This window comes from Bos indicus, chromosome 2, assembly GCF_029378745.1.
Source record: "Bos indicus isolate NIAB-ARS_2022 breed Sahiwal x Tharparkar chromosome 2, NIAB-ARS_B.indTharparkar_mat_pri_1.0, whole genome shotgun sequence".
Taxonomy (NCBI): Eukaryota; Metazoa; Chordata; class Mammalia; order Artiodactyla; family Bovidae; genus Bos; species Bos indicus.
Window position 1 is genome coordinate 125,948,357 of NC_091761.1, and position 13,441 is coordinate 125,961,797.

The 13,441-nt window shown below is 53.8% G+C and overlaps 1 protein-coding gene across 1 annotated transcript; it reads left to right on the plus strand.

Annotated features, from left to right (window-relative positions):
* Nucleotides 1-2,978: 2,978 nt before the first annotated feature.
* On the plus strand, nucleotides 2,979-10,478 carry TENT5B (terminal nucleotidyltransferase 5B). Its single transcript, XM_019980394.2, has 2 exons — nucleotides 2,979-3,447; nucleotides 8,583-10,478. Exons 1-2 carry the CDS (start codon nucleotides 3,184-3,186, stop codon nucleotides 9,609-9,611), a joined length of 1,293 nt encoding a protein of 430 aa, XP_019835953.2. The 5' UTR covers nucleotides 2,979-3,183; the 3' UTR covers nucleotides 9,612-10,478.
* The last annotated feature ends 2,963 nt before the right edge of the window (nucleotides 10,479-13,441 follow it).

Below are 13,441 nucleotides of genomic sequence, written 5' to 3' on the forward strand. Positions count from 1 at the left end.
GGCCAATTGCTCCTCCTAGCCCTCCTAGAAAGAAGGGGAGAGGAAAAGAGACCTCTTGACTTTCCTTCTTTAGAGAACTTAATTCCAGGGTACAGAGTGGGCGCAGCAACAGTCCACTCTCACAAGACGCAATCATGAGTAGTTCCAGCCCTCACCAGTCTCCTTGGGGCAAATCCTTTCTGCGTTCTGGACCCCATTTTCCACATCTACAAAGTGGGAAGAGAGTAAACAAGAAGATTGTCAAACAGCCTGTCGGCTCAAGTCTTCAGAGTTCTAGGAATATGTGGCTTGGCACCACCTCTGCTGCTCTAGCTGTCCAGGGACAAGCCTGGGGAGACTGGGCCGAAGTGGATCCAGTAGACACAATGGAAATATCACTTCCTTAGGGAGGCTTTCCACGGCTGCACCATCTAACAATGTATATGAATCTCTCTGGTTCTCTTCCCTCTCTTGAAAACTGTATCTTTTTCACACTCACACATATGGTTGCTCTCCCTCCCATTGCCCTGTTCTATTTTCTCCCTAACACTATTAGAAATGTCTTATTTATTTACTTGCTTGACTATGGTCTTACTACACTAGAATGACAGTTTGAGAAGGGCAGGGATCTTGCCTATCATACCCCAGGGCCTAGCTCAACACCTGGTACACAGTAGGTGCTTAATATGTCAGTGTTGGTTGATGAATGAATAAATAAGTGGATGAATGGATCCTGAGGATGGTACCAGGGCTGTGCCAAGCATGACTGAGATCTGTGCCAACTCTTCTAAGACGAGCAGTTGGGCAAGAGGGCTTTGAAATCAGGAGACCTGGATTCAAGTCTTACAATGCCCATTAGTAGTTGTATGACCTTAGGCATGTCACCTGACCTCTCTAAATCTTAGGTTCTTCATCTCTAAGTTGAGGATAATGATGCCACATCTTGAGATGTATTTTTAGGAATTAGAGGTCATGTGTATAAATATCTGTGCATAGTAGGTTACCCAGTAAATGTTATTTTCCCTTCTTTTCCTCCCTCTGCTGGGACATGGAAGGGATAGGTCAAGGGTTTGGAAACTCTGGGTTCAGCTGAAGGATGTTTCTTACATATTTCTTATCTTTCAAGAGAAGGTAAAACAAAATAGCAAGCAACTGAGCTGAGGACAGTGCATGCATGAGACTTGCCCCAAGTCACAAAGCCAATGAGTGGAGCAAATAGCAGACCTGACCCCAGGCAAGATGGAGAGAAGGGTCAAGGGCAGGATCTTGCTTGCGCAGGCCTCTAGATAGAGGAAACAGCTGCTCTAGTCTGAGTCAGGTTCCTGGGATCTAGTCCTAGGTCTGTCTGAGGTAATCTGGTGACCTTGGAATGTCGTTTACTATTTCTAGGTCTTGGTTTCTCTGTACATTGGACATATTGCTCTTGCCCAGCCTACCTTACAAAATAGGGGTGTTAGGAGAATTATATTTAATTAATTGTTAGAAAAATGATGTTTAATTTAAAAGAGAACACTGCAGGGACTTCCCTGGTGAACCAGTGGCTAAGATTCTGCACTCCCAATGCAGAAGGCCTGGGTTCAATCTCTGGTTGGGCAACTAGATCCTATATGCTGCAGCTAAAGATTCCACATGCCACAGCCAGATAAAGAAATATTTTTTAAAAAGAGAGAATATTGCAGAGATGAATCAGACTCAATTTCTAGAATTTTGCCACCAGCACCTATATTTAAAATAAGAAAAGATTAAACATAATAACAATAAGCCTCATCTCACTAGGCTCTGTAAAGTGGGAGAGAAAAACATGTAAATGTATTATTTCAATAGAACATATGAATATGGTTTGCCAACTATAAAAAACCAAACCAAAATTTAAAAAAATTTATTGAGCCCCTTCTCTGGAGTAGATGAGGAAACTGACTTAGAGAGATTTAGGGACTTGCCCAAGGGCACACAGGACCTGAGAAGCTAAGAGGCTGGCAGGAAGGACTTCCACCTGCTGCCCAGGAAGCTGCTGCCAGAAGACCAACACTCCAGTTCAGGCTTCCCTCCAACCTCCAGCCCTGTGAAGGCCCTGAGTCTGCTCAAGTGTAGTAGAAAGAGCAAGTGCTCGCAGACTCTCTAGTGCAGGTTCAACACCAGGGCCTGTCTCACTTGCTGTGTGACCTTGAGACAGTCAAGCCCCTTCTCTGAGCAGGTTTCCTCATCCCTAAACCAAAACATGGGGCTTCCCAGGTGGCTCAGAGGGTTAAGAATCCGCCTACAAATCAGGAGACCCGGGAGACATAGGTTTGATCCCTGGGTCAGGAAGATCCCCTGGCGGAGGGCATGGAAACCCACTCCATTGAATATCTTGCTTGGAGAGTCACATGTACAGAGGAGCCTGGACTACAGTCCATAGAGTCGCAAAGAGCCGCGCACGACTGAAGCGACTGAGCAGGCGCACAAACCAAAACATTAACGCTAGCCAGGTAGAGGTGTACACAGGAGAGTGCATTACAAAGTATCTACCTCAGTATACAAGTTTGTCACATTTTCTCAATTCTGGAAGATTGCCTGAGAGCAGGAGGAGCACTGCGTGAAGTTGAACAACTGGCGCAATCTCTCTGGGCTTCTGAAAATAGTGGATGACTAGGACCAGGCCCAGTGATTTCTAAATTCCTTTCAGTGCAAAAAAAAAAAAAAAACTTAGTGGTCCAATTCCGCTACAAACTTCACAGGTCACTTCCTTCTCGTCTGCCCCTGGAGGGCGCAGTCCCTTTAAATCCAGGACTTGCCTTCCGCCCGAGCCAATCGCCGAGAACAGAAGTTCTTTAAGGACCAAAGGAGGGAATTAAGCAGGAGCAGGAGGGCGGGCAGGGGTGTGCCATCCAGCCAATCGGAATCCTCCTGGCGACCAGCGACTCACGTGCAAAGCTTTGCTGACCAATGGCAGGCGCGTCGAGAGGCGGGGCGGTTCCCGCCGGGTGACAGCTGCTCGGACCAATGGGCGTGTCGCCCGCGGCCTATAAGAGTCCGCTGGGCCCCAGGCGACAAGCTTTAGGGTCGGTTGGTCGTCGCCGTCGGAGGTGTGCCCTGGGTTTTCCTCGCCGTCGCTGCTGTCCGGTCCCTGCGTCCTCCGCCTTGGCCGGGGCCCAGCCGCTCTCCCTGCCCTCCTCCCCTTAATCGCCCCCCGGTTTCTGCCGTCGGGGCCCCGGGGCCGGGCTAATGATGCCGTCGGAGAGCGAAACGGAGAGCCGGGACCGGGCGGCTGCACAGGTGGGGACGGCTGCGGCCGCGGCGGTGGCTAAGGCCGCCCCGGCAGGCGGCGGCCCCGACCCAGAGGCCTCATCGGCCTCCCTCGGACAGCACCTGAGCGGGTTGAGCTGGCCGCAGGTGAAGCGGCTGGACGCGCTCCTGAGCGAGCCGATTCCCATTCACGGGCGCGGCAACTTCCCCACGCTGAGCGTGCAGCCCCGGCAGATCGTGCAGGTGAGAGGCACTGGGGGGTGGATAGGGGGTCTTCATCCTGAGGCTGTCGTGGCTGGGAGGCTCCCGGAGTCTGTTCCATTTGCTGGACAGCTAGGAAAACAAGCCTCGGGGAAGAACAAGGGCTGTAACAAAATCGCGCAACCTTGATAGGAGTCCACATCCTACTACCCCCGCATATCATAATCTTCTTTCCCCACTTGACTTTCCCGTCCCCCGCCCCTTCCGATGGCCCTCGGACCGTTCATCTAGGTCCTGGCTGGAGGGAGCGGGAAGTGGGGAAGGATCTGGTCTGGGAGGAAGAACACCCCGCCTGCAAGGACAGGAGATGCCCGGAAGCCCTGGGTGGGTAGCTTTGCACGCTTGAGCCGGAGATAGTTCTTTTCATCTCCAAATCGTCATCCCCAGGTCTCATGCTCAACCCTTTCCCTCTCTGGAGATTCTAGGAGCAGATTCTGTCTGTCCTCTGCTCCCACAGCCCATGGCTCAAGAGCCCCCTCCGGAAAGCTGAGAAATTCCAGCTAGGACTCCCTCTCAACTAGGGTTGTGTGGCAGGAAGAGATTAAGCATGAGGCACCTGATGCCTGTGTGCTGGGGGGGCGGCAACATCAGGTGTCCAGTTTAGCTGTTTCTTTCCTTTCCCAAGATTGAAATGAGGGTTGAGTCTCTGGCCCCAAGCCCCATCTCTCTCCTGAGGAGAAGAGAATTCTGGCAACTCCTTTCCTCTTCCACAGACTTCCTCTTCTTGCCCCTCAACAACCCTAAAATTGCTCTTTCACCTATATAGCCCAGGCACTGTCATGCTCTGAAATACCATAATATGGTAATTACTGTACCCATTTTATAGCTGGGGAAGCTGAGGCCCCAAGAGGGGCCGTGAGCTCCCTGAAATTTCCTAGAGGTGAAAAGCAAACCCAGAGAATCTTTGGTCTTCCCAGGAGCTGGTTACTACAAGTTCAAGGCTTTCCCATTTTTCCCCAAGACTTCCCAAGTTCCCAAGACTCAATTTGTAGGTCTTAGCAGTTACAAGAAACCAAAAAATCTAGCTGCAATTCCTGCATATTCCTGGCAGCAGATGGGGAAGTAGACATACAAGCCAGGTAAAGCAGACCACCCCCCATCCCTGGCTCTTCTGTTTTAGCTTCCACAGAGGGGGAGGGTTGCTTGTTGTGGGATTACCTCTCCCTCCCTCTCAAGGAATGGGAGGGGGTGGGGGCAGATTCCCTAGGGTTGAGTCATCAGTGGCCAGGCATTCCTGGGCTGCCCCGCTGTTATGGGGCAATTAGGAACCAGTTGAGGTTTTTCTCCTCCTTGACAGTCAGGTCAAATTTGGGGCCCCAAATGCTGTATCCCCAGGACTATTATCCCAGGGATGAGCCCAGTGTGGGAGTTCTCCTCTGCAGGGACATGGGGTGCCCTAAGGGGAGGTCCCTGCCCCTGTCAGTATGGTCCAAACTGCCTTTACTGGTATGTTCTCTGTGCCAAACCCCGTTCAGGACACCAGGGGCACAGATGTGACTGAGACCCAGCCCCCTGGCATTCCAGCTACTCCCATCCAGGTGGGGAAGACTGCAGGTCAATAGGAGCTGACTCTACAATATGATAATAGTACAGTGTCTCCTAGACTAGGGTCAGAAATACACAGAACAGGGAACTGCTGGCTGTGGGGGGGAAGAGGACAGTGGCGACTTAGAGAGTTGGATTGGAAGGTTGGACATCTAGTTTCAGGGCCTGGACCATTGTCAGTTCCCTTTGCTGGGCCTGTGCATGCAAAGTTGCTTCAGTAAAGTCCAACTCTGTGGAACCCTATAGATTGTAGCCCACCAGGCTCCTCTGTCCATGGGATTCTCCAAGCAAGAATACTGGAGTGGGTTGCCATGCCCTCTTCCTGGGGAATCTTCCCAACCCAGGGGTCAAACCTGCATCTCTTACATCTCTTGAATTGGCAGGTGGGTTCTTCACCAGTAGTGTCCCCTGGGAAGCCTAGTGTCCCTATTTGTTCAATGGGGATGGGTTGAACTGCTCCCCATTGCCCCTTCTGCTTCCAGAATCCAAAGGGTCCTTTATGGGGCCTGTACAAATGCCTCCACAGGGAAGAAAGTCCATCTTCTGGCAGGAATTTGTAGCTGGCAGCTTCACAAGCTATTGGGATTTGTGTGTGTATGTGTATGTGGGGGCGGGGGTGCAGGGGGTACTGTTTGTGTGTATGTGGTGGGAGATGCTGGTTTGTTGACTTTGGGCTTCTCACATGTGCTGAGTTGTCCCATGGTTCAAGAATTGGAAACTTTCTCCCTCTCTGCCCTCCACAAGCTTTGCCTACAGCAGTAATCTGGGCATTTAGAGATACAATTCCTGCTTATACCTGGGCTAGAGGAACCTACTCTCCTGTAGGAGGCCCCCACCCCTACCCCACCCCCGAAAACAGTTCTGGGAGAACTGACTCTACTTAAGTTCAGCCACTTATAGACTGTGTGACCCTAAACAAGTCCTCTGCCCTCTCTGGGTTCAGAGGATTGAATTAGTCTCTGATCTCTCCAGCTACAGCCAAAGGGCCTGCATTAGGTGGCTCCAGACTCAAGTTTTGTAAGCCTGCTGGCTGACAGCACCTATGGTCTCCCTGCAGGTCTCAGCAGCAATCTGGGAGCAGAATGGTTTGGGGGAGGGCCTTGGCACAAGAGCAAGGAGGGTGCAGCCATTGCCCCGTCCACGGCTGGAAAGTCTGATTCAGGAGGCTCCAAGCTGCCCTGCAGTCCTTGGGTGTGGCGGTATCTGGGGACTGCCTGCCAAGTTGGCTGTAGTCACACCTGGGAACCAGACAACAGCCGCTGGCTGGCTGACACAGCCAACCCCATGGCCTGACGCAGGAGTTTTAACAAGGGTACTCCTACCTACTCACCAGGCCAGATGCCATGCCCTGGGGTGGGCATCAGCCTGGGAGCAGGAGCTGGCACTGAGTGAGGCTCAGTCAGCTCTAATGGGACTTGGGGAGGGGGCTGGTCAATGCTGCAGCTCTGCCAGAGTCCTTGGGACAAAGGTCTTTGGTCCAGTCCTCCCCTTGGCCTACTTGGGCACAGCTGCCAGCGTGCGGGAAAGTAGTCCCACAGGCTGGCCCCTTACCTCTAGCCTCCCCTATCTGCCTGGCCAAGGCTTCCCCCAGCCCCACCTTCCTGCTCCCAAGCTACTCTGGCCCTGGGCTTCAGTGACTGGAGGGTTGCTCTCACTTTGAAACTCTGAAATGGAGAGCAGATTAGAGCCCTAGTTTCTGGTCTCTGCTCCTTCCAAACCCTGGATTGGTAATGCAGTAGAAAGCACATAGGATTGGAAGTGAGCCATACCTGAATCTGAAGGCACCTCTGGGTGATGGCAACCCACTCCAGCATTCTTGCCTGAAAATCCCAAGGACAGAGGTGCCTGACAGGTTACAGCCTATGAAGTCACAAGAGTCAGACACGACTTAGTGACTAAACCACCCCTGGGTGATCCTGTGTAGGTAATTTACTCCTCAGTTTCCCCATCTATAAGTTGGAGATGTTAAAAATCTAATCCCTCATAGGTTCTGGTGAGAAGGCCCAATGCCTGGCCCCCCAGGTTCCTGATGGCCACAATAATACCTTCCCCTAGTCAGGGTCCTCCTCCAGGAAGCTTCTTGGAGGGAGCCGCCCGCCTCAGATTGCCCCACTGCAGCTTGCCTCCTCAGCACTTAGGTGCATTCTTTGCAGTAATTCCCTGGGAGGCCAGCAGAGCAGCCGGCCTGGAGCTGACTTGGCAGCAAGGCGGGGTTGCAGAATCCTCAGGGTAGGAATGTTGCCTGGTCACTTTCGGTGTGTGAAGCTGGGCTGCTGAGAAAACAGTGTCGGAGCCCAGCTCCTCTCTTCTCCCCTCCCTGGTGCTAGGCCCAGGGAGATGCTTCTGCTAGAGGAACAGATTTGAGATGACACAAGTTTCCCTGTCATGTTCCTGTGTCCGCGGATGGGGTCTGCTACATTCTTCCCACTTTGCTCGCTTCTCTCGTGGCTCAGACGGTAAAGCATCTGCCTGCAATGTGGAAGACCGGGGTTCGATCCCTGGGTTGGGAAGATCCCCTGGAGAAGGAAATGGCAACCCACTCCAGTACCCTTGCCTGGGAAAATCCCACAGACAGAGGAGCCTGGTAGGTTCCTGGTAGGTCCATGGGGTTGCAAAGAGTCGGACATGACTGAGCGACCTCACTTTCCTTTCCTACTTGGCTCAGAAGGCTTCCTGAGATTTTGACCCACCACCTGCCCAAGAGCAGAAAGAGTCTGGGTTTTAACTTCCAGCCCTGCCATTTCTGAATGGCCTCTCCTCTGAACCTTAAGTGTTTTACTACTAGAAGCCTCAGTTTCTTCATCTGTAAAAATGAGTCTAATATTTGCTTCCCTGGGTCCTTGTAAAGATAAACGAGTGTGTCATAGTCAAAAGAGCGTGCATGGACTTGAGAATTCAACTGACCTGGGTTCTGGTCTCAGCCTGACTACTCTATGACTTTGGACACGACTTTCCTGTGCCTCAGGTCCCCCACCTGTAAATTGGGAAAATAATACATAAAAATTGGGATTATTATGAGGGTAAAGGTAGTAATGCATGTGAACTGCCAATTACATTCCTATTTGAGCAGTTTGCATCAGGCCTGGCACAAAACTGCTTTACTTGCAGTTTTAGAGAGGTAGAATAGCATAGTGGTTGAGACATGAACTCTTGAGTTTAATTCCCAGCTCTGCATTCACCGGCTGTGTGACTTTGGGCAAGTTACTTGGCCCCTCTGTGCTTCCAGTTCCCCATCTGTAGAGTGGGAGTAAGAGTACCTTCCTCATAGAGTTACTGTAAGAACTGTGTGAGTTTATATCCTAATTATAAAGTGCCTAGATCAAGACCTGGCATTTAGTAAATTCCATGCACCTATGTTATCATTATTGCTGTTCTGAGTCATTCCTCTGAAGGGGCCACTCTCCAGATGAGGAAATACAGGTTTAGAGAATGAAATGACTTTCCAAAGGCAAACCAGCTGGTAAGTGGTCAACCGTGGTTGATGTCACTGTGATTATTGCGTGTAAACCCAGAGCGGACCCCCCCTGGAAGCCAGGTCGCTGACAATTCTTCCTCCCGCCGGCCCCCTGCAGGTCGTCCGCAGCAGCCTGGAGGAGCAGGGGCTGCGGGTGCACGGCGTGCGGCTGCACGGCTCGGCCGCCAGCCACGTGCTGCACCCCGAGAGCGGCCTGGGCTACAAGGACCTGGATCTGGTGTTCCGCGTGGACCTGCGCAGCGAGGCGTCCTTCCAGTTGACCAAGGAAGTGGTGCTGGCCTGCCTGCTGGACTTTCTGCCGGCCGGCGTGAGCCGGGCCAAGATCACGCCGCTGACCCTCAAGGAGGCTTACGTGCAGAAGCTGGTGAAAGTGTGCACTGACACGGACCGCTGGAGCCTCATCTCGCTGTCCAACAAGAGCGGCAAGAACGTGGAGCTCAAGTTCGTGGACTCAGTCAGGCGCCAGTTCGAGTTCAGTGTCGACTCGTTCCAGATCCTCCTGGACTCCCTGCTGCTCTTCAGCCAGTGCTCGCCCACGCCCATGTCAGAGGCCTTCCACCCATCGGTGACCGGCGAGAGCCTGTACGGGGACTTCGCCGAGGCCCTGGACCACCTGCGGCACCGCGTCATCGCCACGCGCAGCCCCGAAGAGATCCGCGGGGGCGGCCTCCTCAAGTACTGCCACCTGCTGGTGCGCGGCTTCCGGCCGCGGCCCAGCACCGACGTGGGCGCCCTGCAGCGCTACATGTGTTCCCGCTTCTTCATCGACTTCCCCGACCTGGTGGAGCAGCGGCGCACGCTGGAGCGCTACCTCGAGGCCCACTTCAGCGGGGCCGACGCGGCGCGCCGCTATGCCTGCCTGGTGACGCTGCACCGGGTGGTCAATGAGAGCACCGTGTGCCTCATGAACCACGAGCGCCGCCAGACGCTGGACCTCATCACCGCGCTGGCGCTCCAGGCGCTGGCCGAGCAGGGCCCGGCGGCCGCCGCCGCCCTGGCCTGGCGCTGCCCCGCGATCCCCGACGGGTTGGTGCCCGCCACCACCGTCAGCTACTACGTGACCCCCGTGCAGCCTCTGCTGGCCCGGGCCCACGCCTCCTATCCCACCTGGCTGCCCTGTAACTGACTCGGCCCCTGGCCGGTAAGGACTCGGCCGCCCCGGATGGACTGGGTCTTCCAGGAGGGCGGGGAGGACCGGGCCAGAGACAGGCAGCCGGGCCTAGGGGGCCCAGCACTGCTGCAGAGTCAGGCCTCCGACTGAACAAACCAGATTTCTCCCCGAAGGGAGGGCCCCAGAGGACTGAAGGCCAAACTGGGGTTCTCGGTAAATGGACTTTTTGGTTATTTGCGCCACCCTTTTGGAGCAGCATAATTGTGGGGTGCCAGGGTAATTCGTCTTGAGGGTCAACTGCCTTTAGGAGGAGACAAAGAATGTTTGGGATGGTAGCCTCAAGGCCCATCATCTCAGGCTGATTTCTGTGGCCTAGAAAGGGTCTTTCTGGCTCGGGCCAGCCCTCAGTGACACCAGCAGCCTTCAAGGGCCTGCAGCCCATGCAATGGCTAAAATATTTTTATGTTATGGGAATCACTCACTTTGAGTCGGACTGAACCACTAACTAGGAGGAGGGAAACTGAGGCAGATGCCTAGGTTTGGAGAGGGATAGGTTTAGCTCAGCCCCCTAACACCCCTACCCCGAGCTGTCTAGGTGCGCCGTGGCCAGGAACCAAGCAGCCTGGGGTGGAACAGAAGCCATGCCCCTGTCGGGGTGCTTCTCCCTTCCCCCACGTGGTGAGGAGCCCTCCTGCCTGGGAGCTTGTTCTCTAGAAGGTGCTGGGTCCAATGTAGCCACAGTCAAGTGATCCCACCCTCCTGGCCTGGTTACAGGGTCCTCACGAGGGAAAGGAGAGGTATGCCCCACCTCCCTTCCCATCCCTCTGGATTTGTAACTATTTTGCACTTTTAACACCTGCCAATAAAGATTGTCCACACTGAGCTTAGCACCATGCTTTCTCCTGGGAGAAGGATCTTCCATGGCTGTGGGGTCTGTGGCTGCCTCTCGCCCAGCCTGAGTCTGGCTTGTATTGTGGGAGGGGACTTTGGGGGACGGGGTCTGAGTCCTGGCCGGTGGTTAGGGAATGCCCCTCCTTCCCCCAGCTTGGCAGTTGTGCTACAAGCCTCTGTCTACACATGTGATTTGCCCCTGCACATCATTTCAGCAAATCTCTTGCTAAAAAGGAGATGTTTCAGTGTTTCCTACCTAGAGTCCTGATGACCCTGGAACTGGCTCATACTCCAATGCTCAGGGCTGCTTGACTCCATCTCTGCTCAACCTTCCCCAACTCCCTCCCCCAACCCCCCCGCCCCAGGAAGCAGGTGAACAAGCAGGGGGAGTCTGGACTGGAGACCCTCCCTCTAGATGTGGCAGCTGGGACTAGGTTGGGGGGGGCCTTCTGGCACCTCCAAAGCCAGAGCCCAGGTTTGGCCTCCCCACTGGGAGTTGTTGTTCAGTCGCTAAGTCATGTCCGACTCTTTGCAACCTCATTGCAGCATGCCAGGCTTCCCAGTCCTCCACTATCTCCCAGAGTTTGCTCAAACTCATGTCTGCTGAGTCAATGATGCCATCCCACCATCTCATCCTCTGTCGTCCCCTTCTCCTTCTGCCCTCAATCTTTCCCATAATCAGGGTCTTTCCCAATAGGTCAGCTCTTGGCATCAAGTAGCCAAAAGACTGTAGCTTCAGCATCAGTCCTTCCAATGAATATTCAGGGCTGATTTCCTTTAGGATTGACTGGTTTGATCTCCTTGCTGTCTCCTCCCTCTCGCATCCCTGAGTGCTGGTGGGGGGATGCCTTGCTCTAAGCAAGTCCCCTAGAGGGGCAAGGACTCTCATTTCCAAACCCAGCTGGGACCATGCCTGGCTGCCTGGGAGTGCCAGCCGCCAGCCACAAGCTCTTAGGGAGGTGTTCCCTCAGGGCATCAGCCAGTCACAGGCCTGGACGCTGCCTACTGTTTACCCAGCCTCTTTGATCCAGGGAGTGCAATGTCCTTAACATATTCAGGCTCATTAGTGGCCTCTGAAGTGCTGGCTTTTATGGTTCCAGTCAGAGTGGAGAAAACAAGGCTGCGGAGGAGGCCCCAGGCCACCTGGTTGAGTCCAGCCATCTCACCTGCTCGGTGCGTCCCTGCTGGGCTCAGAATGGCTAGAAGGATGAGTGGAAAGTCTGTCTGCTTGGTGACTAAAAGCAGCCTCCCACCCTACCCTGGCTGTGCCCACTCAACTAGGGTCCTAGGATGGGGGGCACTAAGTTTGTCCCAGCTCCTGCTTTGGGGTGTGAGGGTGAAGCTCACAGTGTAAGCACAGAGGCCTAGCTTCTTGGAGTGGGGAGTGGGATTCACCTGCCTGTGCTTGTTTCAGAGGGGAGGAGCCAGAAATCCATGGCACACGCGTGTGTGCACTGGATTCAGCCCACGTGCGCTGGCTACCCCTTCAGGGGTTGGAAACACAACAGGAAACAAAGACCAACATCCCTACCCTTGTGAAAATCACACTCGAATGGGAAAGAGAAAATAAACTAAATTATATAGTCTTAGAAGGTCAGCGACGCCTAAGAATATACGTAGCTGGGTAAGGGATTGGAAGTGCTGAGGTGTGCAACTTTAAAAAGGGTGTGCCTCCTTGAAAGGGCAACAGTCTGATTGAACAAAGACAATGGGGAGCAAACCATGCGGATGTCTGGGGAAAGAGCCTTCCGGGTGGAGGGGACTCATCACATGCTCCTGGCAGGTGTGTCTGGGGAAGGGCACGTGTGCCTGAGGCTGCCCGGCTCACCCTGCACAGGTCTGTGTGCTGCCCAAGAGAAGTGGAAGACGGGAGTTTCCTGCTAACAGCTACCACTTCTGGAGAGCTCTCCCCCAGACTGGGCGCCAGGCTGAGGTCTCCCCAATCACAGCATCCCAATGCACCCCGGCAACAACTCCACGAGAGAAGGACAAGTATTTCCATTTTACAGACAAGAAAACTGACGCCAGAGAGGCTTGTGGGCCATTGCTGTTAACTCCTGCACCATCCTGCCCTTACACTCTGGTTTCACCTGGTTGGGCATGACAGTATGTCTCCTATACATACATGTGACATGGCACATTTGGCATGTGACAGATAAAAAAGCTTGCATTACTGTGACTTGGCCATTTTACAACGATGGCAGAGTGTAGCAGTTGTGCCCACCTGTACATTTTCTTGATGGAACTGTGACACCTGATACGGCTTGTGGTGGCAGTGTCAGAGGCCTATATGACAGCGGGCGTGCCTGTTGGGTGTGTTTGGAGGAGGTGTAGTGTTTCCGGGTGTGAGAGAAACACGGACTCAGTGGCTGGCATTGTTCTCTGATGGACAATCCCTGTAGCCATCTAAGATGCCAGGACAGGAAAGAATCAAGAACTAGGAGCCAGAAAGGGGGAAGACTGAGGGAGGAAAAGACCCATACCCCTTCTCCTCTCCAAGCAACAGTCCATTTCCCCCCAAGACCTGCAGTGGGTAGGAGAGCCCCAGAGCGGGAACTGCCTTGTTGCGAAATTTGGGGATTGAAAGATAGGCCCCCAGGAAGCTGCTGGACGTGTTGGCCCTTCCAGTCCCACTCTCTGCCCTCCTTCATGCTCTGTGATCCTGGGAGGCTGACCTCTATGAACTGTGCATCAATGGCTCCCTTGTTCCCTGCCTCTCTGTTGGGTTCAGCCAATGAGAGTCCCCAGCAGGAGGTACCAGAGGGAGGAGGAGAATGGGGTGTTTATTTCCCTGCTCCCTTCCCAACTTCCCTTCTCGGTGGTTGCCTACATCGCTCAACCAGAGGCCACTGCTCCTGTCAGGGTCCCTCTCCACACAGTTGCACTCTCCAATTCCCAAAGCCCTTGCCTCCCCTCTCCCCTCTTTACCCCTTCAGGCCCAGGAGTCGTGAAGG